The 26,445-nt window shown below is 49.1% G+C and overlaps 1 protein-coding gene across 2 annotated transcripts in view; it reads right to left on the bottom strand.

The window, feature by feature from the left end:
* SH3PXD2A (SH3 and PX domains 2A) overlaps nucleotides 1-26,445 on the bottom strand; it is a 240,458-nt gene that overhangs the window by 110,260 nt on the left and 103,753 nt on the right. For both annotated transcript variants that reach the window (XM_023511719.1, XM_003787195.3), the window contains exons 4-5: nucleotides 12,054-12,130; nucleotides 1,762-1,853 (exon numbers count right to left, since the gene is read on the bottom strand). In XM_023511719.1, the coding sequence (XP_023367487.1) occupies nucleotides 1,762-1,853; nucleotides 12,054-12,130 (169 nt within the window). The remainder of the gene's footprint in view (nucleotides 1-1,761; nucleotides 1,854-12,053; nucleotides 12,131-26,445) is intronic.

Raw genomic sequence — 26,445 nt, 5'->3', positions numbered from 1 at the left:
TCTTGGGCTTAGGCAATTCTCTTGCCTCAGCCTCCCAAGTAGCTGGGACTGCAGGCGCCTGCCACAATGTCCGGCTATTTTTTGTTGCAGTTTGGCCAGGGCTGGGTTCGAACCTGCCACCTTTGGTATTTGGGGCCGGCACCCCACTCACTGAGCCACAGGCACCACCCAGAAAAATTGTAATGGACGTGTTACTTAGTTCAATGTAAGCATTTCACATTGTATATTGAAGCAATACCCTGAACCCTATAAATGCATCAATGTACAAAGTTATGATTTAATAAAAAATAATAATAATAAAAGAAAGTTCAAAGCACAAGAAGGAAGTATATACTTTCTTTTATTCTTTATTTTGATCCACATAATTCAAATGTGCTGTAGAGGTTTAACTAGAGGTTCAGGTGCACTGGTGAAATAAAAAAAAAAGGTTGAAAACACTGCCTTGGCTGGGCCTGGTGGCTCATGCCTGTAATCCTAGCACTCTGGGAGGCTGAGGCAGGTAGCTAGCTTGAGCTCACGAGTTCAAGACCAGCCTGGGCAAGGGCAAGACCCCATCTCTACTAAAAATAGAAAAAAACTGAGACAAGAGGATTGCTTGAGTCCAAGAGTTGGAGGTTGCTGTGAGTGAGCTATGATGCCATCCCTAGCACTCTACCCAGGGTGACAGCTTGAGACTCTGTCTCCAAAAAAAGGAAAAACTCTGTCTTAAGCTTTTGAGGGACTAGATCCACAGTGAGGTGACTAATTAGCATCCCCTCAGTCCTCTTGCCCACTCTCTCTCCTACCCAACCAACACTCTTCTCTGCTGCCTTCTTCTGCCCACCTGGGTAGAAACTGGATTTTTCTCTCTGATGAGAACCTATGGTGGGGATTGGAGGTGAGGAAACTGCTCTGAGCAAGAGAGGGTGGCCGTCAGGATGGAGTTCAGTCGTGTGTGTAACAAATTAGCATGGCTGGGTGGGTCACCTTGACCACCAGTCCCAAAGCATCCTGATTCCAGAGACAAAAAAGACTTGGGCTGTTCCCCATTTCTCTTCACTCGTGGAAACCTCAGCCAGCATCCAGCCACTGGAAACCACAGACTTGGGTTCAGGTCTTGGCCCGTCACATACCAAACCAGCTATATGACTTCAGGAAAATCACCTAACCCCACTGAGGCATGGTTTCCTCCTCTGTAAACAGGACTACTATCATACAGATAAAAGCCACTTGGTAAATTCATGGTTATTTAATGCTTATAAAAGCATTTTATCTGCTTTTGAAAAGCATTTGATCTATCATACAGATAAAAGGCACTTCGTAAATTCATGGTTATTTAATGTTCATAAAATCTGTCATAGCTGCCTAGCACTACTGAGTTCCTCAGAGGGTGAGTTTTCAGCCTGGGCTGGGAGCTGAAGCAAAAAGCAATCACCAACCAACCTGGAGTGACATCTCGACAGCAGGACCATTGTATTTTGTAATCTGCTCTTTATAAAAACCCTGTGAGCCAAAAAGAGTTTGCAGGAAAACCTGTTCCCCAAATTCAGAGACCCCCCTCACTTGCCAGCCCTAGGGTGTAGGGAAGTGAGGCACCAGCTTTGGTAATAGGACCCTGGGGGACAGTAGTGCCCTGTTCCTTTGGCCCATCATTCCTCAGCATGGGTGGCCTTGCCGGCTCTCTCTCTGCTTGTGTTCCTGTGTCCTCAGCCTCAACACAAGTCAGCTCAGCGTCAACACATACCTTCCAAGCACACAGGAGAGGCCTGAATCATTACTTACTCTTTTGGGGGGTTGACATCCTCTGGTCGGGCCTCAAAGAACCGAAAGACTTCATCGCACTGAGAAATGTGGGGAGGCAGCCGGACAAGTGCCTGTGGGAAGACAGGAAGGAAGGGTATCATGTGTGATCAATCTGGGAACAGGAAAGCCAAACCAGTGTCAATTCAGGCCCACAGTGATGGGAGTAGGGTTGGCTCAAGGACTGTGTCATGGATGAAATGGAAGAAACCAGCCACCACCCACCCAACCAGACAACTAATTGACAAATGATCCAATCAGCTATTGAATGCAACAACCTCCAACTTTCCCTCCCTCCCTCCTTTCCTTCCATCCATTGCAACTAACCAACTAACAAGTCAACTAGTAAATCAATTAGACAACTAAAAAAAAAAACCCTAACCAAACAGTCAACCAATCAAACATCCAGCCAACAAGTCAACCAACCAACCAGTTAGTCCATCAGCTAAAAACCAGTCAAATCCTCATTTGTATAGTGGTGAGTTAAAAAGCAGAAACAAAAAATAACTGGTCAACCAAATAAAAACAATGACTAGTGAACCCTAGGTCCCAGGGCCTTCAGGAGCTGTCATTCTGCACAAACCCTGAAGGAATTCCCTCCTGCCCACAGAGTAAGTCCAAGATACCTAGCAACCCAAGGTCTCATCCTCCCAGCCTTGTTTCCCACTAGCCACACTCCAGCTTCATCAGATAGTCACACTCCCTGAACAATGATGGCACAATTAATTATTTAATGAAAAGTTGACAACTGCTACCAAGGACGGGATGCTATGATGGAGTTTGGTAGGACCCCAGAAGACTGGGGAGAGGGGAGGACGGTCTTTCAGGAAGGACTCTTTGAAGCTAAGTTCTGAAGGATGGTGTGAATTTACTGGTCAGTGTGGGGGCAGGGAGTTCAGCACCTGGTCCCAGGAGCTGAACGAAGGTCCGTATGGCTTGATAGCACAGACAGGGAAGGGGCAGAGAGGTGGCTTTGACCCGCAGGGCCTTACTTAGGCCATTCAGAGGCTTCCTGGAGGGAGAGAAGTGGGCTTCTTAGCTGAGGGGTTTGGAAGGGCTTCTTAGAAGGATGGGCATGAGCTAGGCTCATGGGGTTTGCAGGGTTTGAACAAAAGAGGAGAGAGGTGGGCAGTGCATGGGGAATAACAGTCAGGGCAAGCATGTGGGCCACCTATGAGTTGTTACACTGGGAGTGCTGCTGGGATATGAGGGAATGGGGTCAGAAGATGCTCAGGGCTTATGCTGCCCACACAGGACACCAGATCTGGCCCAGTCCTACATGGCAGACTCGGGTGTAGGAGTAAGGCCCCGGGCCCCTCAGTTCTGCATGGGAGAGATGCTGCTGCAAGGAGGCATCCCTTGGTCCAAACAGGAGAAGTCACTGCCAAAGTAGGGATGAAGGAGCAGGGATGTGGGAACTTCCTGGGTGGAGCCAGGAGAAGAAAGAGAAAAACCCGGGACTAGAAAAGTCAAGAAACACAGGGAGTGTGAGAAATTTAGATGAGAAGCCTCTAGGCTCATAAGATGGGGCCCTGTCACCTGGCTGTGTCTCCCCAAACCCCACACAGCAGGACCAGCTTCAGAAGCAATGCTTGGGTCCAGCACAGTGGGTTCCATGTATGTAGGACCCTCATGGTGGGGGAAGGAGGAAACGAGGCCCCAAGAGACCGTGTGACCTATTCATAGGCACCCATGGAGGGTGGGAACAACCTCACTAGAATGTAAACCCCACGCAGGCAGGGATTTCAGTCTGTTCCGCCAACTTCTGTGACCCAGATCCTGGAAGAGTACCTGCCACAGAGCAGACGCTCAATATTTGCTTAAATAAATGAATGAATGAAAAATGGATAAAAGAGTAAGGGTTTTGGTGTGTAGAAGCCCAATATCTCCTAGCAATGGAGCATGATAATGGGGCAAAACAGCATGTATGGTCTTAGGTTGCAGAATAGAGGCACAGTATTGAGGGGGAGCGAAGCAATCAATGGCTTAATTCTTCTCTGAGCTGGTCAGATAACAACTAAAGTGTGGCATCCAACACCAGGCATCCTACTGGGAGGGCCCTTCTCAGAGTCAAACCCTCACCCAGGGAAGATGAGACGAGACCAGATGGCAGTAGACAAGAGCACTGTGCAGCTCCCAGCCACTCCTTCTAGGGCTCATGGCTCTCCAAGAGTCTCTAATGTATCAAAGCCCCATCAACAGCCAAGAAATAGAAAAGAAGGGAAATTAACATTTAGTCAGCAACTACTAGGCCCCTCCTCGGCCCCTTGACTCCTCCAATTATCTAACAGGAAGGGCTCTGCAGGGCTGTGACCCCGCATTACAGGGACAAAGAAGATATAGTTCCTATCCTCCAGGGCAAATCCAGTGATGTGTCATCCCATTTTGTCCCGGAGGTAGACGTCACTGCCTCCATTAGGATGGATATACTGAGACTGTTGGGGTGAAGCTGTAAGGAAGGGAAGTGACAGAATCCAGGCCCCATGTCCTGAAGGCCAGATGGGTGGAGCTTGCCCCCAAGTGTTCAAGTTCTCAGTTAACACACACACTGTATGCTGCTCCCCGCTCAGGAAGAGTAGGTGGAAAACTAAAAGAAAAATAGGAGAGAGACAGACCCATATAAACAGAGGGTACCAAAAAATGTATACACATTTTAAGAAAGGAAAAAACTATATTAAATTTGTAATACTCAAGGCACCTTTGATTCCTGCAATTACAAGAGGTGCCCAGTGTGACTTGTATTCATCTTCTGTTATTGGCATATATTGAGTATTACAATTTTAATACAGTCTTCTCCTTTTTTAAAATGTGTATATATGTTGGGGGGGGCCCTCTCTATGTACAGAGAGAGAGAGGGAGAGAGAGAAGGGGGAAGTCAGGCATGGACAGAGCAAGGGCAGGAGGGAACCCTTTACCTGGGATCTGTACTGGGTGCAACCACTGTGTGGGGAAAGGGAGGGGGAGGGCAGCCGGGGAGGGGAAGGCAGGTTCCAGCGGCCCAGGGCAGTAGTGCCCTCCCAGATTAGTGCGCTGCTACCCACCCCAGGCACAGACCCTGCTGGCCTCAGCTCACCAGCCCAGCAGTGAACAGAGGGACTCTTATGCCTACAGAGACCGGCATTCTGGGGGCAGAGGACGCGTGGGGTGTGAGGGCCTCAGACAAAGAAGCCTTTTGGTTGAACCACCGCAGCATCTTTATTTAACAGTGAACCCCAAGGGGAGCCGCGTTGAGAGCTCGTCCTGATTTCAGCCTGACAAAGGGCTCTCAGCCCAGAGCAGCTTCCATCAGAGCTGCCGCCAAAGCTCAAGTTCTGGCCAAAATCATTTGGCAGGAGAGGTTGGTGCTGAGCAGTCAGTCCCTGCAGCCTGGGCTGGCGACAACAGCCAGAGTCAGGGAACCCCCAAACCCAGCCATTTTGGAAAAGAGCAGGGGGCTAGAGACATGCCTATTTCAAGGTCCCCCTCCATCTCAGGTCTAAAATCCTGCAATTAGACATTCATGATGTATACCAAAGTCAGGGCCTCAGGGCAGGCGGACATGGGTTTGAGTCCTGACTCTGCCATTTATGGGCTGTGTGAGGGTGGATGCTTTACTTGCCCTCTCTGAGCTCAGTACAAGGGACCTGACATGGCACCTACATACCTCTTAGCAACTAAGTGAGGTGATGACTTTGAGAAGCCTAGCACAGGGTGGGCACAGAGCAAACACTCAGTAAATGTTAGTTATAACATTATTGTCATTGTTGTCATCATCATTCTTTAGCTGAAAGCACACTAGAAAGAGCAGAAAGGGGAGATTGGAGACCCCAATTCTAGTTCCAGTTCTGCAGTTACATACTTGTTTGCTGACCTTGGGCAGCTCACCTCACCTCTTGCTTATCATTTCTTTCAAGATAAAATAGCCTAGTGTGGAATCCCAAAGCAGATCTCACGGAACAAGCGCTCATGGAGGTAAAATGAGTTCTGTGGGCGCATGTGAAACAATGACGCCACAAAGCCTTGGGGATCACTGTGTGCGTCAGCGTCACGATGCCTCTGAGAAGTTCTGCAGAAGAGACTTGTAGAACTTGGTACAGACCAGCATTTATTAATCATAATGAAATCCTGGGGGACTGTCTCATTTAATTGTCACATTAACTCCAAGAGAAGGATATGATATGATTCAAATTTTACAGAAGAAGAAACTAACACACAGATTCCCTGAGGCGACACAGGTAGTTAGTGGCAAAATTTTGAATCAGATGGAATGAGTCCAGAGCCTACTCTGATCTACTCCCCGCCACCTCCAGCGTTGCCCACAGGTATTGGACTATGGATCTGGTTTTCTAACAGCTCCTAGTGATACCACTGGGGCAAATCCAGGTCCAAGACATTCTGGTTTCTTCCAGTGCTAACAGTCTATGGTTCTAGTACTGTAAACAGCACCATTACTGGTGAATCTATTTGTCCGATCTATCCATCAGTCTGATTGAGTCTTTCTAATACAGCTCAGACTCAGGTGAGGTCCTAGGGTCCTAAAAGCCCTAGGTTTGCAGAAGGGTGGGAATTGCTGTGACTTTACAGCCCTCAGCATGAGGCAGGGAAGGCAACATTATCCTCTGAAATTGCTAAGATGTCCTAAGATGTCCACCAAGCTGACCTCAGTCTCTTCCCAAACCTGCCATTCTGAGACTCTGCAGTCAGTGAGTTGGCTGAGAGCTAATCTGGAGAAATGGCACACAAGAAGAGGCCAAGGCACTGGATACCTGGGTTGGGGGACTGGTAATCAGGTGCTAAAGAGCCATCCAGGTTTTGCCCTCAGCTTGTCCTGCTAGTGCCCCCCTTTTCCAGTCCTAAACTGCCCTGAAGTTCCAGCTCCTACCTTCCAAGGCCATTTTCTGGGTGCCTACAACAGGGGCCAATACTTAGCATCAAGTGTCATCATGGCAGATGGTGCAGGTTTAGACAAGGGAGGGTGGCTGCATTGTGTGTCTGAGAGCTGGGAGGGGTCCTAGGCACACTGAGCTCAGACCCTCTGCTTCAAAATGATCACCCTCCATGAAGCCCATCACCCTGGGTAATGTCTCTCCCAGGGACATTACCTCCTAGGACATTTGCTTTTAATGTCTAAAAGCAAAGCTGTGTATTTGGGAAAACACCACAATTTGGGTGTCCCACTCTGCACAGGATCAAACACTTAGCAGCATCAGTTTCTAATAAATGGAAATCTTCTAGGTAAAAGCCTGGCGGCTCTGGGTGGGGTAGGATGGTGGTAGAAAGAGGGGGCTGGGGTTCTGCCATGTGCCTCCCCCATCCTCACCCTGGGGCTGCCTCTAATTTGCCCGACAGTCTTTCCTATGCTGTCTCCTAGAAAGCAGGGGTCTCACTGAACTTATTCTGTACATCAAAGTATTTTTTTTTTTTTTTGAGACAGAGCCTCAAGCTGTCCCCCCTGGGCAGAGTGCAGTGGCATTACAGCTCACAGCAACCTCCAACTCCTGGGCTCAAGCGAGTCTCCTGCCTCCGCCTCCCAAGTAGCTGGGACCACAGGCACCCGCCACAACGCCCGGCTATTTTTTGGTTGCAGCCGTCGTTGTTTGGCGGGTCCGGGCTGGGGATTCGAACCCACCACCTTAGGTGTACGTGGCTGGCGCCTTAGCCGGTTGAGCTATAGGCGCCGAGCCACATCAAAGTATTTTAAACACAGAGGTTTTCTTTTTGAAGGCTCTAAGCAGCCACCTTTTTGAAATGTAGAGTTATTTGATTCTTGGTAGCAGTTTAAGCCACTTCACAAGGGACCTTACTACATTGGGCCCTGGGGGATGTCACTCTCAGAGGAAGTTATGTCTACTTGGAATCGTTTCGTCTTGTCCTCAGACATTGGCTGGACAGCCACATTGGGGCCAGGCTTCCTGCTTGTTAGTGAAGACATGAAGATAACAGATGTGGCCTTCAGGGAGCTCCTGGTCTGGGAGAAGACAGGCACACAGAAGTCACCCCCTATAGAGGACAAATGCCCAGGGTGTGCACGAAGTCCTCTGGGGAGCAGAACAGCGGGAGAGGTCAGCTTTTCCTGGGAGTCATGAGGCTTATAGGAGGAGCCAGTGTGGAAACTGAATGTGTCCCCAGAAGGGGACTGGCATAGGCCAAGGGGCAGAGGCCTGGCTAGTTGGGGATGGCCTCAAGTCTGACCTACAAGACTGCAGAGTGTGGAGGAGATAGTAGGAGCTCAGGCCTGAGTAGCACTTGGAACCAACCCATAGAGGGCCTGGCTAGTGCTCAGATGTTCTGGAGGACATTGGGACTCCTCTGAGAGGCCATAAGGAGAAAAGGGACGTGCTTGGCTTTATTCTGGTCTAGAACCCCTTTTCTTGGGTCTGTCAGGAAATGGAGAGATTCTAACTGGGTTCCCTCAGAGCATAAGACCATGCAGGAGGCATGGACTGATCAGCCCTGGCACTTTGCCTCAGTCTTCCCCAATGGCAACATCCCTGGCCCAGGCCTTCCTTCTCAACAGAGATCCTAAATAGAAGGTTACTCACCCCAAGGGGAGAGCCAATGATGGGCCATGGTGAGCCCATCAAAAAGAAACCCAATGGGGGCAGTGCCTGTGGCTCAAAGGAGTAGGGCGTTGGCCCCATATCCCAGAGGTGGTGGGTTCAAACCCAGCCCTGGCTAAAAACTGCAAAAAAAAGAAAAAGAAACCCAATGGTAGAATGGAGAATACCCGGAACTACCACCATATAATGGCCTCAGTTTTGGAATCAGAGAAGTAGGGATGCAAATGAATGAGTCTGGGAGCTGCAGGGAGGGGAGGGTCAGAAGGTCCTCAGCCCTTCAGATGTCCTGCCCACCCCTCCAAGCTAACTGTGCCCCATCCCTCATCCTTCCTACAAAGAAATCCATTGATTCCTGAAAGCAAGTGTGGCCTGGACAGACAAATAATAGGAACAAGTTTAGCTATATGGGCAGCAAAAAATTCTAGTCCCCCCAACCAGGAAGTGGAGACCTGTATAAATGTCAAAGGGTGAGTTGCTCACTCTCACACACTCTCTCACACCCCCTCTGTCTCCTCCAGGGGATATTTGTTTTATCCCCAGGACAAATACTGCAGACATGTATTTCACCCCAGGAACAGGGTAGATGGAATTACTTAGACACTGTCAGTCCCAGCCCCTGCAGTACAGCTTACTTTTCAGTCTGATGAAAGTCTTTAGCTTGTTGAGTCCCCTATAATCATGAAATATTAAGCACACAACCATGCTGCCCTTTAAATTAATTTATGAACTTAAAGAAATGCCTTTGGAACCCCTCTTCATAGACACCTGGCCCTCAAGTGCCACATAAAACAATCACTTGGCTGGTGCATGGTATATTTTCCACAACTCTCATCCAATCTGCTCCATATATGTTTAAAATGAACACTGAGATTGGGGCTGTGAAACCACCATTAGGTGGAGGCACTGGCTAGCCAGTAAGGGCAGGGAGCCCGAAGTCTGGGGAGGTCCACTGCATGATCAGACTTTCCATGTCTGAGTCCTTGCAGAGGAGTCGGCTGTTGTGGGTGCAGAGCCAGCTTCACACTTTTGGGTGCATTTGAATTCTCATCAAATCCCAGCCTCTGAGCCCACACTGTCTAGCAGGTCCAAGGAAGAAGTTGGCCAGCCAAGCAGGGCTAGATATGCTGGCTATCATAAAAACAGACTCCAGAGGCTGTATAGGCAGTGTGCAAACAAGGACAGGAATGGACAAGGGTTGACCACAGAGTGGACTTCACATGGCACTAGCCATGAAGTTGGCTGTGGTTGGCAGGGGTGGTGAGTGACTACAAATTGGGCTGTCTGGTGTCAGAGCTGTGAAATGCAACACGGGCTGGCAGTGGCCATGGTGCTGGTTTATCCCTAGTGACCATTCTGAGGCCAGTGGGTTTTTCAGATAATCAGATCACAGATCCCACCTTCTAGTTCCGATGAATTATAGGTTATTTTCCACTGTCCGGCCCCCCCACCCCATTGTCATTCTCAGAGTAAACCCACCACCTGTGACAGGGCTGTCTGCTTGCTAAACCCATGCATCACACTTCTTGTCTGGGTCTGGGCAGCTCCCATTTGTGCTAATCAAGTTAGGAAGCCCCTTCTCTTGCATACCCCACTTCAATGGCTCCCTCAGTTGCCAGCTGCACACTGGAGTCCCAGAACCCTCTAAACTGATCCCAGGAGATAAGATGCTATCAGTTCCTCCTCCGGATGATCCAGCAGACAGCATTTCCATGGAGCCTAAGTGCAAATATCTTGGGCTCCACCAGCTCAGGGAAGCAGGGGCTGATTTGAGCCATAAATCCCAGCTGGAAAAGCCTTCCTTTCACCCTCAGACCCCTCCTCCATTAGCTTTGCCCATTTACTTAACTTCTTGGGAAAGAAATAAAGAGAAATCAAAGCTCAGGCTGTAGCCGTCCATTTAACCAGAAACAATGAATGCCCTTTAAAGAGAAAAAGAATATTGATCTAAAGAAGAGGCGCTTCTAGCTCAAAGGAATTTATCCCTGGGGCATTATTTTATTTTATTTATTTATTTTAGATATAGAATCTCACTCTGTCACTGTGGGTAGAGTGCTATGGCATCACAGCTCACAGGCATTCTTTTAGAATAAGGTGGAACACCTGACCGCGTATAACCTGTAGTCACCAAATTCAAACTTCGGTTTAATGGGGAGTACATGGGAGTACTTGTCTTCCTTTAGGCTTGGGAATACCAGTTGATAGATTTAGCAATTTGGTTTTTATTTAAGTATTTAAACATTTTTATTGCTAAGCATTATGGTTCAGAGTCTTAAAGGTACCTCACAGGTAACAGCTCTGTTTAAGGACAGAGTTTTTTTTTTGTTTTTTGTTTTTTTTTTGAGACAGAGTCTCAAGCTGTGGCCCCGGGTAGAGTGCTGTGGCGTCACTGCTCACAGCAACCTCAAACTCTTGGGCTTAAGCAATCCTCTTGCCTCAGCCTCCCAAGTAGCTGGGACTACATGTGCCCACCACAATGCCCAGCTATTATTTGGTTATAGTTGTCATTGTCATTTGGCGGGCCTGGGCTGGATTCGAACACCAGCCTCAGTGTATGTGGCTAGTGCCTTAGCTACTTGAGCTACAGGCACTGAGCCAAGGGCAGAGTATTTTAAGAGTTATAAACCTGTGATATATATTCTCCCACTTCTTGAGGTGGTTGTTTTCATACCCATATTACAGATAAGGCAGTTGGGGCTCAAAGAGGTAAAGGAAGTTGCCTAAGGCCACGCAGTTAGTGTGTGGATAGTGGGAATACTAGCACTTGTGATAAAACTTAATAGCACACTTGCCTCTCTTTGAGATTCTTGAGTTAGATGCCAAAAGTAGGTTTTGTTTAAGAAATTCTATCTCTATTAAAAGCTAGTGCTGCCCAGTACTAACATTAAATTATTTAATTTTTACTTTTTTATTTTTTTGCTTTTTATTTTTGTTTGTTTCACTTTTTATTTGTTTTTAATAAAGCTTTCTTCATTTGCTTGTTTATTTAATACAAATTGTTTGGGACTTGTAATAACAAAAGCATCTCCTGAATGCTTCCTCTGAGCCAGACACAGTGTGTCTTTGTCTGACACATCAGCTCATTCTATCCTCCTGATCACCCATTCTATGGAGGTGCCATGCTCCTCCCTACTATACATATGTGGAAAATGAGGTTTAGGGGAGTTAAATAGCTTGCCCAAGTTCACAGATGTAGTCAAGAGTTCAAACCCAGGCAGTCTGGCTGTCCAGAGGCTGTGTGCCATGGACAAAGAAGTGGCAGTCTCTCACCCTCAACACAGGGTCCTGGGCAGACAATCGGGCTCTGGCTCCTGACATTGCCATCCCTTTCCTCTTTGGTACTGGCTCTGTTAATGCATGTGTGTGTGAGCATGTAAGCATCTGCATCTATAAAGATGTGTATATGAACATGTATAGCCATCAAGATTGATGTGAATAAACAAATGTGTATTTGGGATGCTTCTGAACTCAGAACATCCCAACAACATCCCAAAAGGAAGTCAAAGAAACAGTTCTTCTATGTCCAGCAAAATGCCACATAGAGATGAATCCCTTTGGCAGGGCGGAAGAGATTTACAACAGCGTTTTATAAACATGGATATGTCCCCACACCCACCCTGGCCAGGAAATGCCAGGCCTTAGGAGGGTTTTGTACAGATAACCTTCCCTCACAGGCAGATAGACTCTCAGGATTTGAGCCCCTCCCCACTCACTGCCCCAGCCCTGGCACACCCTTACCCGGCAGTACTCATCAATGGGCTTCAGCCTCTTCACAGCTACATCCCGGATGTGACTTCTCCGGAAGAGGATCTTGCCTGGAAAAGAAGTACGCAAAAGCGGGTGATTCTGGCTGAAATTGCCACAGGGACCCTCTCGTTGCCCTCTCTGCCTTGGCTCTCAACATCTTAGCTGGCCACTGTCAGAGAAACAAGAGAGGAGCAGTCACCTCTCTTGGGGGGCAGGAGATGCCCAAGGTTGAAGGCCCAGGGCCTCTCTGGCAGGTGAGGAGCCCTGGAGACTGCCATCTTAGGCTTCTATGAACAACTTGGCCAAATCACCTTGTCTGGATCTAATGGCAGGATCAATGCCCCTGCGTGGGGCTGGCTCTCCAGTGACTTGGCAAATAAAGTATGGCCCAACCTACATGCTTTGTTTTGTTGTCAGGCCCATCCCTCCTTGAGAAATCGGCATTCATTCCTCCCAGCCCAGAAGGAATTCCTATTCTTAGTTTAGGTGGTGGCTATTTCCAGGGCGGGCATAAGCCAATGCCAAGGGAAGCATGGCTGCCCCAGTCTGATCTCTCTATGCATGTGGTCTCCAGCCATATGGACCACAGCCAGCCAGGCTAGAGTACCCTTCCATAGGTATGGGCAAGCCTTACAGGAAAATGGCAGCCCCTAAGACCTCCCCGCTAGTCTCTTCCAAGCTAGCCACATTTAATCATAACAACTACAGCAATGCACAGTTCTTTTCCAGTCTGTGAAATTTAGAATCTAAACTCCTTGGTCTGACATTCAAGGGCATTACACACTGACTTCTGTGCCTAGTGGCTATAAATGTCTAGGGCCAATGCCATCTTTTCAGAAGGCCTTCCTTGACTGCCCAAGCTGGGAGTGATGTTCCTCTTTCCAGAACATCCATAACATATTGTCCATTCCTAGGGCGCTCACCACATTCTTCAGAATGTGATAGCATTTGTGTCTCTCTGGAGATCATGGAGCCTGGCACATGATGAAGTGCTCACTATCATAGGCATCTGTTGCCCTAGGCTGCCCAATCTCCCTTTAAAGAAGGCCTCCTCCATCCCTAGTTCTTGTGGCATCAGTAGAGCTAATCACAGCCCTGGCAACAAGGGTAGGCATGTGATACAGAGTAGTCAACTAGAGTCATGGTGATTGGCTCAGGGATGGGTAGGGACCCGATCTGGGCCAATGAGATTCAGTCCTGAGACTTCTTTCTATCACAGTTGCTAAGCTGGCAAGATGAAAGTCTGATGCCTCTAGTGGCCAACTTTATTATTGCTTGAGAAAACAATGGAATGAGAGAAAGGAACTGTGCCTGGCACAAGGTAGGGACTCCATAAAAGGTTGTTTGGTTTTTTTTTTTTTGCCACCCCATAAAAGCTTTTTGAATGATTAAACAGCAAAGCTGAGAAATGGTCAGGGACAGATTCCTTTGACATCATTTCAGCAGCTGGATATAGTTGTTCCTGAACCTACGGTCTATCTGGTACTTTTCACTTGTATAAAACAATGAAATCGCTCCCCAACCTTTTATTTTTTGAGACAGAATCTCACTCTCTTGCCCAGGCTAGAGTGCCATGGGCCTTAGCCTAGTTCACAAAAACCTCAAACTCCTGGGTTCTAGTGATCCTCCTGCCTTAGCCTCCTGAGTAGCTGGGACTATAGGCTTCCACCATAATGCCTGGCTCATTTTTCTATTTTTAAAGATGGGATCTTATTCTTGCTCAGCTCAAGCAATCCTCCCACCCTGACCTCTCAGGCCCCCTTTTATTTGAACTATATTTATCACTTGCATTAAAGGGATCTTAATTCAGATAATTTCCATTGCATGTGAACAAATATGTCAATTGCAGCTGCATCTGCCAAGGTGAAGTACTGAGAAAGGACCTTCACCTTCTTTGTTGTCGCCCTAGATGCAGCCCCAGAAACAAGGATTTGAATGCAAGTTGTTTATCTGAGAGGAAATCACAGCAAATACTAGTAGGGGTATGGGGAAATCAGGTAGGCAAGGGAAGGAAATATTAGGCAGCCAGTTGGTCTTCGTGGGCAACTGGGGCTCAGTCTTATCAGGGAACTCAGGAAGATGATGCAGAACACCCCTCACAGGCATCCCAACTAAGGGAGGGGAGATTGAGGAGGCTGGGGCATTTACCCACCAGCCCCCTGCCTGTGCTTGGGGGCTGCTTCCAAGAGCATTGACTCTGGCACTTCTGGCCAAGTGTGCCCCTCCACTGCTGGCACAAAGCCCTCAGGCAGAGGTGAATGGTGAGGGGACTCATAAGGCACGAAAGCAGCTGCTGCAGCCATCCCTGACTTCCCTGCCACCACAGTCACTGGTCATCAGCCCTGCTGAAGTCTAACAGTGGAACACCCACTGTGTCTCATCCTGTGTGAGTGTCTTGTCTCCCCACAACCAGTTGGCACCTCATTCTCAGGTCTGCTCCCCACACTCCATCTAACACTGGGGTTTTGCACTCCCAGGGGCTCAGAGAGTACTCTCTGGTTCACTTGCCGGCCTCTCCTAGACTCTTGCCCACCCTCTCCTTCCTCTCTTTCTCTCTGGAGTCAGAGAGCGGGGCCATCTCCCTGTCACAGACAACACTGTGCAGACTGAACGATGGTGTCAAGTTGGAGAGGCTCTGCCACGTGTTCCTTTCGAAAGGAGATAAAACGTGACTTATCAAGACGTGGGAGACGTTGCTTTTCCTTGGGGGAAGATGTCACAGATTTGGTATTCCTGCCTCTTTGCCTCTGACCCTTTTTTGGTTGACTGTCGCTTTATTGCTCATGTGCCACAGGGGCATATGTGTGCGGCATGGAGACCTGCTTTCAGGACTGACAAGATGATGGGTGGCCCTGGGGCTGCAATTCTGGGCCTTCTTCCTAAGCCAGCTATCTGTCAGGAGCTGGAGGGCACCCAGACCCACTGGTCAAGCAGTAGAAGGACCCTGAAGGACCATCTAAGAAATAGGGATTCTCAGGGAAGACTATAGGAGGAGTCAGAGCCCAGCACCTGCACGGAGCAGGGGCCTCATCCTCCCAAATGGCACTCTGGCCCTTTCTCATCCCGTCAGAGGACAAAGAGAAAAGGAGGGAGATAGAGAGACAAATGGGGTCCCCTCCCAGCCTCCCATCTCTGATGTTTGGCAGCAGCAGCCAAACAACTGGCTGAGTCTTACATCTCCTAAATATAGATATCACTCCTGATCCAACGGCACAGAACTAGTAAAAAGAAAAAAGCCAAGGAACACTGACGGGCTCCACAGGTAAAGAAGTTCAGAGAAGGGAGCGTTGGGGTGAGGCAGGGAGGCAGGTGGGAGGGCTCTGCCTGAGTCCTCACCCACATTGGCTCCTGCACACCGGACCCCAGACTCACCCCTTGAGCCCACTCTCTGAGGGTGAGGCCACCAGGCCACAGGATTGACGCCCCCCAATCCCTTCCACAAGACTCGTGCGTCTGCTGCTCAGCTGTGAGGTCAGAGGAGAATTTTTGTATGAGCCAATTCCCAGTTGATTTTTTGGAACCCAATAGGGCTTCCCTCCTTCCTACTGAAATCCTGACAGGAGCAACGTTTTCTTTTCCTTGGGCTTTGGCACCATCAGCCAAGGAGGGGAAGAGGGAGGGGAGCCCTGGAAGGGGTTCTCCAGCCTTGACTTCTCTGTTAGGAAGCCAAACCGCACTCTGAAAGCCAAACCGGTGACCGTATTAAAAAGGGAGAGAGAAAAAAGGAGGAGGAGGAAAATCCCCATTAAGGAAGCTGAGACCACAGGGCATTAAAGGCCTCTCGCAAATGTAATTCAGCCCGTTTACTGCGAGTCAGGGCTTCTACTCCAGCCTTCACAGCCACACAGACAAGGATCGTAAGGAAGAAAGACCACATGGGCATGAGACAGACCTAGCTGCTCAGGACTTAACTCATTCCTGAAAGCCGAGAAGAAAGCTGTGGAGCTGGTGGCGTGGGAACACAGGTGGAGGCCTCTCTTCCTCCCACCCTGGGCTGAGCTGAGAAGGCAGAACCAGCAAGGAGCAGTGGTGAAAGCCCAGGGTCCAGGTCCTGCTGGGGGCTTAGGGGTTGGCTGTGCAATCCTGGGGCAGGTGCTGCCTCTAGTGGGGCCTCTGCATTCCCATCTGGGCCTGGGCTGCTCCCTCCAGGGGCTCTGAGATGGATTTACAGCTGGGTGAGGCTGGGACATAAATAGGAAAAGGAGAGGAGAGAAAAGGCGTAATAGGAGCCAAATGCTCCCAGCCTGCTCCGGGCACATGCTAGGAGCTCTCTACTGGGTCCTCCTGCTTAATTCTCTCAACAACCTGGAGGTCAGTACAATGACTAGGTCTGTTTTGCCTAGGAGGAGCTGGTGGCTCAGAGAGGCTGAAAAACTGTCTAAAAGTCCACAGTGGAGTGGCTGAGTTGGGGTTTAACCTGGGTTTATTAAGTTTGGTGAATGAGGGAAGAGTGTAGGCAACAATCCAGAGAGTTCTTTGGGCTTGGATCATGTAAGGCCTTGAGAGCCACTGTGGACTTTGGGTTTTATTCTATATGTGAAGGGAGCTGAGAGCAGTTAGACCCCTAGGCTGGTCTCAGCCTCCAGGGCCCTCCTTGTAAAAAGTGGTGCCTACGGGTCCCCCATGAGGGGCCCAGGGGCTGTGCAAGAGCTGAAACACCAGGCACACTGGGCTCCCACTGGCCGGGACCCCCCCACCCTAGCAACTTGCACCACCTAGGTATGTGTTCTTACAAATGGGCTAGCACCCATTTGCACAGAGCTAACAGGAGGACACTGACTTCAGGGGTGATAAGAAAGGGCTAGCCAGGGCAGTGCTTGTGGCTCAGTGAGTAGGACGCTGGCCCCATATACCAAGGGTGGCTGATTCGAACCCGGCCCTGGCCAAACTGCAACCAAAAAATAGCTGGATGATGGGGTGGGCACCTGTAGTCCTAGCTACTCGGGAGGCTGAGGCAAGAGAATCACCTAAGCCCAAGAGCTGGAGGTTGCTGTGAGTTGTGATACCACAGCACTCTACCGAGGGCAACAAAGTGAGACACTGTCTCCAAAAAAAGAAAGGGCTAGCCTTGGGACCTCTTTTGATCGGAACAGGCTGGTCTGTTCTTGGTGGCCTCTCCTTTGAGACTCACAGTGTCCATGCATACAGAGGTAACTGCCTCTTCTCTGCCTCTTCTGCCACCTGCAATGCCATTTGTTCTTTGAAGACATTCCTTCCTCCCTCATTTCTATTGCCAGCACTGTCCTGATGGAAGCCTGGCAAGGGGGCTCTGTCCCAGGTGCTGGGAACACTGCAGCAAACAAGATGGACAAAGGTCTTGTTCTCAAGGTTACATTCCAAGTGGGAAGGAGGTGAGCCTGGGAGGGAGACAGCATATGTTTTCAAATCCAGTGAGTGGTTTGGTTACACTTCCATGTTTCCTCCCACCTCTATGAAGAGAATAAAACAGTAATGAGAAAGAGGGGTACCAGGAGGGAGGGAGAATTCAGAGTGTCAGGAAGTCTCTCTGGGATCCTGTGGAGACTTGGAGGAGGAGATGGAGCCAGCCAAGCAAAGCCCTGGGCAAGAGGGCTCAGTTGGAGGGAACCACAATAGCAAAGGCCCTGAGGCAGAAAGAGCTAGACTTGCTAGAAGACAGAAAAGAGGCTGTGTAAGGAGCCTAAGCCAGAGAAAGGAGTTTCCTTTTACTCTAAGTGCTTACCTACCCAAATCCCTTCCTCCTCCTGGAAGCCTGCCTTCAATGCCTGCCTGCCTGCCTGCCTGCCTGCCTGCCTGCCTTGCCCTCCTTTGCCAACCCTCTGGCAATCACCCAACTCCTCTCTGGGCATCCTGGAGAATTTGTCAATAGCCTCCCTCCTCAGGACCCCCTCTCACCTTCTCATAGCCCAGGTAATTTTTTTTTTTTTTTTTTGAGACAGAGCCTCAAGCTGTCCCTCTGGGTAAAGTACCGTGGAATCACAGCTCACAGCAACCTCCAACTCCTGGGCTCAAGCGAGTTTCCTGCCTCAGCCTCCCAAATACCTGGGACCACAGGCGCCCGCCACAATGCCTGGCTATTTTTTGGTTGCAGCTGTCATTGTTGTTTGGCAGGCCCAGGCTGGATTCGAACCCGCCACCTTAGGTGTATGTGGCTGGCGCCCTAGCCACCTGAGCCACAGGCACCGAGCCAGCCGAGGTAATTTAAAGCCACAGGTCTGCAGCCCCCAGGCTCGGGAAGGGCCAGCTCACCCCAGCCACCCGGCCTCTGAGGGCACAGATGCTCCCAACTTGCTCCTCATAGTGCAGCCTAGAGAGCCTGGAGTGTTGGGGGACCTGCCGAGAAACAAGGGAAAGCACAGGAGGCCCAGAGGCCACACACTGGGTGGCACAAAGGCCTCATTCTCCAAGAGCAGCAGTCCTGCCCTCTAACTGGTCTGGGGACAAAAATGGAAAGTGGGTGTATTAGTCTTGTAGGGCCGCTGTACAAATTACCACAAACTCAGCAGCTTACAAAAGCAGAGATTCAATCCCTCCCAGTTCTGGATGTCAGGAGTCTGAAGTGACAGCGTCGACAGACCCATGCTCCCTCAAAGGCTACAGGGAAGAATCCCTCCTTGCCTAGAGCCTCCTTTGGTAGCTCTGGGCATTCCTTAGCTTGTGGCAGCATCACTCCAATCTCTGCCTCTCTGCCTCTGTCTTCACGTGGCCTTCCCTTCTCTGTCTGGGTCTTACATCTCCCTCTGCGTTTCCCATATAAGGACACCTGTCATTGAGTTTGGTGCCTACCCTAAACCCAAGATGATCTCATGTTTAGATCTTTAACTTAAATACTTCTACAAAGACCCTTTCTCCAAATAAGGTCATAGTCACGTGTTCCAGGGATTGGGATTTGGACATAACTGTTTGAGAGCCACTATTCAACCCGGTGCAGAGGTTATAGGACAGACCACTGGATTGACCAGCCACCTGACAGAGCCTTGTAACCCTAATTGGCCAGTAGTCACCCTGAGGACAGGGATAATTTTCTGTACTTACTGTGCCCCTGACAATGTCTGCCATGATGCTGGCAAAAATGAATATGGGTGCTGCTGACACCCCCAGGAAGGACAAGGGAGTGTCCTGGGAGATCAGGTCAGAGGTCTCTGGAGCCCAATAGGAAAAAGGCAAGCAGTGAAGATCTGAGCACTGAGTGAACTGGGGGGTAGGTCCCTCTCTGGCTCTGCTGCCTGATGTGGCACCCAGGACAGAAAAGACAGACAGATTTCCCAGATCAGTTAGAGCCAAGATATGGGGATTCCTAGAGGGAACTGCCCTTCCCTATAAGAGTAACATGTGTGTGCATGGTGACAAGACCCATGCAGTGCATGTGGGAAGGACAGAAGAGCACTTAGGTCTTGTACTCCACAGCTCTCTGGGGTCTAAGACTGACCCCATGCCTGCGTGAAGTGGGCTGTGTCAGGCCAGCCAACAAACCCTGTGTGCAGCTGCCAAAACCAAAACACAACCTCTCCTTCATTCTCAGTCTTTAGACTTTAGAAGGCTGTTACCAACCCCCAACACCATGAGTGATCCAAGTCAACAGGTGATCCAAATTGGTCCAATGCGGATCAGCTTGGGAGTTCTGATGGTTTAACAAAGCAAGCAGACACCTGTAGGGTATGCTCTGGGCCGTAAGAATACTCCACTCTAAAAACAAACAATCCTACAGTCAATGCTTTGATGACCGAGATTACTAAGTCAGAACTTAGTTACTTTAAGATTCTGGGGCTCGGTGCCTGTGGCTCAAGCCATATACACCTGAGCTAGCAGGTTCAAATCCAGCCCGGGCCCGCCAAACAACAACGGCGGCTGCAACCAAAAAATAGCCAGGCGTTGTGGCAGGCGCCTGTAGTCCCAGCTACTTGGGAGGCTAAGGCAGGAAACTCGCTTGAGCCCAGGAGTTGGAGGTTGCTGTGAACTGTGATGCCACAGCACTCTACCCAGGGGGACAGCTTGAGGCTCTGTCTCAAAAAAAAAAAAAAAAAAGATTTTGGTTAAGACACACAAACCTCTCACTGGAGATGGCATAGTAAGCCTTATTAATCATTCATATCTGAGTATGAACAAACGTCAGCTTCTCACTCAACAAGAGGGTCTCGCTAGAGGACAGAATACAGTGCAGAGAGGCCTTGATGGAGGGAGACAAATGGGCAGAGGGCAGAAGGATGGGAAATAGTCAATGTCAGCCTGTGCTGGCTTCCCAGTCTTCCTGCAAGCTGATCTTGCCCTTGATGTTCAGGTGCTTCCTGACATTGCCGCCACCAGCTTTCACCTGAGCCGGCCCTGCTCAGGGTAGGGTCTGGGTTAGTCTGGTGGGCAGGCCCTTCTTTGTCTGTTTAAGTGCTACCCCTAAAACTAAAGTGCCACCTCTCACCCACTACAGCCTAGGACTGCAGGCCACCTGCTTGTCTCCTGGGCTGCCTCAGCCCCTGGTATAGCTGAGATGACTGTAGCCACTGTCTATAGCCTTGTGCCTGGCTCAGATCGCACCCTGACACACAATCCTGCATCTCATCTGCAACACTTGGTCTTGCTTGACCTTCTTTGGGCTGAGGGAGGGCTGGGGTGGGGCCTGGATGCTGAGGCTGGAAGCAGTAAGCACATGCAGATTCTGGAAGGACATGATCCCAGTGGGAAACGTCCACAGCCCAAGGGGTCCTGACTCCATGCCCTGAGTTCTGGCTCCCATGAATCTCTCATTTAGACCCATGCCAGGCCCTGCCTCTGACTTGAAGTCTAACATGGTAGGCATTGGCGGGTTTTGCCTGCCAGCATTTATTTTTTATTACAGTGCCCTAATTTTCTTTTGGGGGAACAATCTCTCTTTTATTCTCAGTCCATGTGATGTCAGTAAGGCTGATCCCACTCCAAAATTCAGGGGTAATCAGTCAGTAGAGTCCAGCCATGGGCATGTGACCCACGTTGGTCTAGTGAGAATCTGCCTGGGACTTCTGATGGACCTACCAGGAAGAGAAGAGCTCTCGTTCCATGGCTATTGCTGACTCATCAGCTGTAAGCCCCAAACTGCTAGGAAGCATCTTTGTGTGTCTCTGGCACCATTTGGAGGAAGCCTGTCTGAAGCAAAGTCAACAGAAAAGAAAGCAAAGCTGAAAGTGTGACAGACACAGAACTGGTCACCTTGATCCAGCTGTGCCTGAAATTAAACTCCTGGTTTCAGTTATGTGAATCAATAAATTTCCCCCTTTTTTCTTTAAGGTCGATTGAGATGGGTCTGTTTCTTGTCATTAGGAGTGTCCGGACTAGTACATCTGGGTCTGCCATTCACTGTTATGTGACATGAGACAATCCCAACCTATGTGAATCTCATTTTCTTCAAACTGCAAATGGGACAGCAATGCTTAACTCAAAGAATTATTGTGAGAAATGAATGAACTAGAGAAGCATATAACACAGAGCACAGCCATAATAAATGTTAAACAAATTGGATCCCTTGTTAGTTGACAACTCTAGCTCAGGAGCATATGATGGAGTGGGGGTACGACCTGGCCCCACCTGTCTCCTTGTTGGCCATATGCTTGTTTTTTTTTTTTATTAATTGATAGCTGTATACATTAATGCAAACATGGGGTACAGTATAGTGTTTTCATATACAATTTGAAATACTTTCATCAAGCTGGTTAACATAGACTGTATGTCATTTACTTAGTTATTGTGTTAAAACATTTATACTTTAGTTCTAGAAAAGTTCACTTGTATCCTTGTTAGATAGACCATATAGGTGATCTTTCCAGTCACCCTCCCACCACCCATCCGCCCTTCTCCCCTCCCCTCCCCTACTCTCTCCCCATATTCTTAGGCTAGAATTAGGTTGTAGCTTTCATTTGAGATCTATAAATTAGTTTCATAATAGGGCTGTGTACATTGGATACTTTTTCTTCCATTCTTGTGATACTTTGCTAAGAAGAACATTTTCCAGTTCCATCCATGTAAACATGAAGGAGGTAAAGTCTCCATCTTTCTTTAGGGCTGGCCATATGCTTTTGAACAAGCACCATAAGCATTTCTCAGGTACCTGGTCTATCAACCTGGCTTCCCCACCAAGGCCGAACACAAACTCCTCTCAGCCTGGCAACAACCTTTCCTGATTTACCCACTCATAACACATCTGTGTGTCTCCCAGAGCTCTTGTTTCTCTGAAGGACACTTATAACCCACCCAATTCAAAGCCCAAAGGATGTGACACCATGGTGAGGCAGCTGATTGCTCATTCACGCACCCATCTAGGGCATTCTCGGGTGACTCACCCAGGTGCATCTCCCCATTCCAGCACTCCCCACCCACTCCCATACTCAGGGAAACGCACTTGCAAAAGTCCATGGGGTTTCATCATAGATAAAAACCTTAAATCTTGTGCAGCCATGGCTGCTTACAGTAAGATTTAGTGCATCTGGGAGGGGAAAATGGCCTCACAAATTCTGCTTTGGAGGTTCCCATACTCAGCACACAGAGCCAGGCTGAAAGGAACAAAATCTTTCTTTCCCTCATCCCCAGGAAGGCCAGCTGGGATTTTATGAGTGTTTGCCAGAGATAAGCACCTAGTCCAGTGGTTCTCAACCTTCCTAATGCCCAATGTATTTTCATTGTTATAAAGGGGTTGCAACCCACAGGCTGAGAACCACTGACCTAGTCACAGACTCATCAGAGGTACTGCTACATCTTTGCTGAACCAAACAGAACTGAAGGCTTTGTGAGCAGCCTTACAGAGCTGTGGATCCAGAACACTTTTTCTTAAAAATAAAACTCTTTTTTCTTTTTAAAGACACAGGATCTGGCTAGGTTTCCCAGGCTGGTCTTGAACTCCTGATCTCAAGTGATCCTCCTGCCTCAACCTCCTAAAGCTCTAGGATTACAACAAAACTTTTTAATGATATATAATATGCACGTAGGAAAGTACACATACATGTGTATGACTTGATGAATTTCCAAACACCAAACCCACCCATGTGACTAGATCAAGAAACATGGGTCTCACATGAACCCCAAAAGACCTTTGCTGCACCAAAAGAGATTCTAGATGACTAGGTGGGGTTGTTAGTATTTCTGTATTGATATTTATGTTAGAATTCTAGAATGACTGGGGGATATCTATTAAACAGAGTGAGGGTGGCGCCTGTAGCTCAAGCAGCTGAGGCACCAGCCATATACACTAGAGCTGGCAGGTTCGAATCCAGCCCGGGCCCACCAAACAACAATGACAACTACAACTAAAAAATAGCCAGGCGTTGTGGCAGGCACCTATAGTCCCAGCTACTTGGGAGGCTGAGGCAAGAGAAACGCTTAAGCCCAGGAGTTGGAGGTTGCTGTGAGCTGTGACACCATGGCACTCTACCCAGGGTGACAGCTTGAGACTCTGTCTCAAAAAATAAAATAAAATAAAATAAAAAATAAAGAGAGTGAGTATTAATAGTCATTGATTTTAACTATATTTACTGTCATTTTTTCAAGCCTTCTTTTAAGAACACATACTTTACGACGTGACTCAGTTGCAGCAAATTTAGGTGTATAATGAGTTACAATCCCTGAGGTACAATTCCCTTTTTGTAAAATGCAAACACACTTTTGATTTATTAATTGTAACAAACAAGTAGTAATTGCTCACCTGTAGGGTTTGCTTTGGGAAAACCACCATAAACAGAAACAGAACTCCTGAATTTGCCTATTTGTTGTCCCTTGCTTTGGAAAATGTGCAAGGTTTACCTTTAGCCCTGACCTAGACAGGAGATAGTTTATTAGCTAAAAGATTTTACTTTGGATTATAAGCTGCTAGATAAGCATGGCCCCAGGCTTGGGAATCACTGAAAAGGTGGCTAGCATCTTGAATTTCCAACAGACAGCAAATCAAAGAATGATGCTGGCCAAAATGACATGTGGGCTGGCACAGAACATGGGCTGCTCTAGCCTGACTCTGGGAGGCATTTAGAGCTCTGCAGCTGACCTCCAGGGTGGCCCTGAGCCCCAGGGGAAGGAGAGGACTTTGTGATCAAATATAACAAGACTTAGAGTGGTCAACCCACACCTGGGTGCTTCTGACACCACAGGCTGTGGTCTCATTCAGAGCCAAGCTCAGATAGGTCTGAGCATAGCCGGGAAGGTGTTCTATAGTGGCAACAGTGGAGACCTGTGGACCACTGGCCTTCACAGGCACAGTCACACTGGTCCACTTCCACCACCCACACCCAGATGTATTTTTCTATTCTTGACCTAGTGGAAAAGTTGGGGGGTCTGGGGGGGGTTTTTGAGACAGAGTCTCACTATGTTGCCCTTGGTAGAGTGCTGTGGCATCCCAGCTCAGAGCAACCTCAAACTCTTGGGCTCAAGCGATTCTCTTGCCTCAGCCTCCCATGAAGCTGGGACTACAGGCACCTGCCACAATGTCCAGCCATTTCTTATTGCAGTTATTGTTGGTTAGCTGGCCCGGGCCGGGTTCGAACCCACCACCTTTGGTGTATGTGGATGGTTCCATAACCACTGTGCTACAGGCACTGAGCCTGGAAAAGTTTTTTAAAAAATCAAAATCTAAAACACTCAGCTGGAAGCAATGGGATCAGAGTGTGGATTACAGAGTGGACAGATGCAGGCTGCCAAAACCACTGTGCTGAGTACGTTATCCTTTCTGAGCATCAGTCTTCTCATAGGCCAAATGGGATTGCAGGGCTGGAGCGTTGATTAGAAAAAGCATGGAGCATGTGGTATCGGGCATGCAGGACAATTGTTACAGAGAAGGGGGAGGAAAGTCACTCAGTATTTGGCCAATAGCCTATAGGTATGCTATGGTGACCTCTGCCTGTCTGAATTCTTAAGTTGTAACCTTTGCTTAAACCTTCAGTGACTGCCCAGGGCACCAAGAACAGAATAATCCCCCTTCTGATGCCGGGTGAGGTCTGGCTCCTGCCTCCCTCTACGACAGTTCTCCTATCACTCCACCCCCTCACGCCACAAACACACCCTGCTCCTTCTCACTTGGGGCCATGGGCACACTGTCTCCTTTTTGGAACACCGCCTCTGCTAATGCCTCCCATCTTCAGATCTCGGTATAAACGTCACCTCCTGGCAGCAGCCTTGGCAGGCCACTCTGGGTGAAAAAGTGCTCTCCCCTCTCTCTCCAGGCCTTGACTATTTCCTTCCTAGAATTTACCACCATTTATAATGATCGTCTATGATTTCCTCAGGACAGAATACAAGCTTCTTGTGGTCCGTGAGGGCCCATAGATCTACCTTTGGGCTCAGCACAAGGACTAGCACAGGGTCCCCAATTGCCACTTGCTGGATGTGTGAGAGTGAATGTGTGTTCCCACGGTCTTGCTCTAGGCTGTCTCTGATTTATACAACCCCACTCCCCAGGGTCCCAGCAAATGTATCCCACCCCATACACTCTGGGCACTGCTGCCTCTGAGTGGAGCTGGGGCTGGGCAGAGGGATGGACTCGCCCTCCCGGACCCAGACAGAGCGGGGCCAGACAGCCTGGTTAACTTAGAGGCAGCAGCAGGGCCAAGCTGTCCCCACTCCGTGTGGGCGTGGGTGTGGCGGGCGTGGTGGGCAGGGGCACAGCTCCCTCCCTATGGGAGCCAGGAATAAAGGGCCCCTTTCAGCCCTTGCTGCCTCAGCTCCTCCCTTCCAGGGGTGGCTGCCCTCAGGAAAGGGGACGGTGGGTGTGCTTCCCAGCAGCCTGTCTTTGAGGCATGGCCACAGTGTGGGGGGCTGGATAAGGGGTCCAGGCCCTCCAGGGCTCAGAGACACACAACAGAAAGGCCCTGCAGGATGAGGAAGCCGTAGGGCAGGGTGACAGGGCCGTCCTGGCTCTGGCCGATGGAGCTGAAAGGAGCCTGTTCATTCTGAAGCTCTGAGGCAGAGGAAAATCCCAGGATGCAGAGGCCAATGGGCAAGGACCCCAAAACCACAGGCCACACTGGCCAACCACAGGAGGGTTTGCCTGGCTCTTGTGGGATGAACATGGTTCCCCCCAAGCCTGCTTTTCTTAAGCTTTGATTCTGTTGGCACAACTGAGCCAGAAAACAAGATTTGCTACCTCCCACCAACATTTTCTGCTGTTCCACCGTCTCCTACAGTACAGTGATGATAATATTAATAAGATACAACATTCCCTGAGCTCCTGGTCTGCGCTGAGCACCATGCCATGTGCTTTGCACTCATGTTATTTGATCCTTATAGCAACCTATGATCTATGTAGTGGGTACTGTAATTCCTATTTTATAGGTAGGTAAACTAAATGTCAGAAAAGTTGAATGACCTGTCCCAGGTCACACAGCTAATAAGTGGTGGAACTGGGATTTCATATGCCACGGTCTCTTTCTTTAAACCAGTGCTTTTCAACTGCCTTTATCTT

Source organism: Otolemur garnettii, unplaced genomic scaffold, assembly GCF_000181295.1.
Source record: "Otolemur garnettii isolate 467f Iridium unplaced genomic scaffold, OtoGar3 scaffold00021, whole genome shotgun sequence".
NCBI classification, from domain to species: Eukaryota; Metazoa; Chordata; class Mammalia; order Primates; family Galagidae; genus Otolemur; species Otolemur garnettii.
This window is presented reverse-complemented; position numbering and strand designations above follow the sequence as displayed.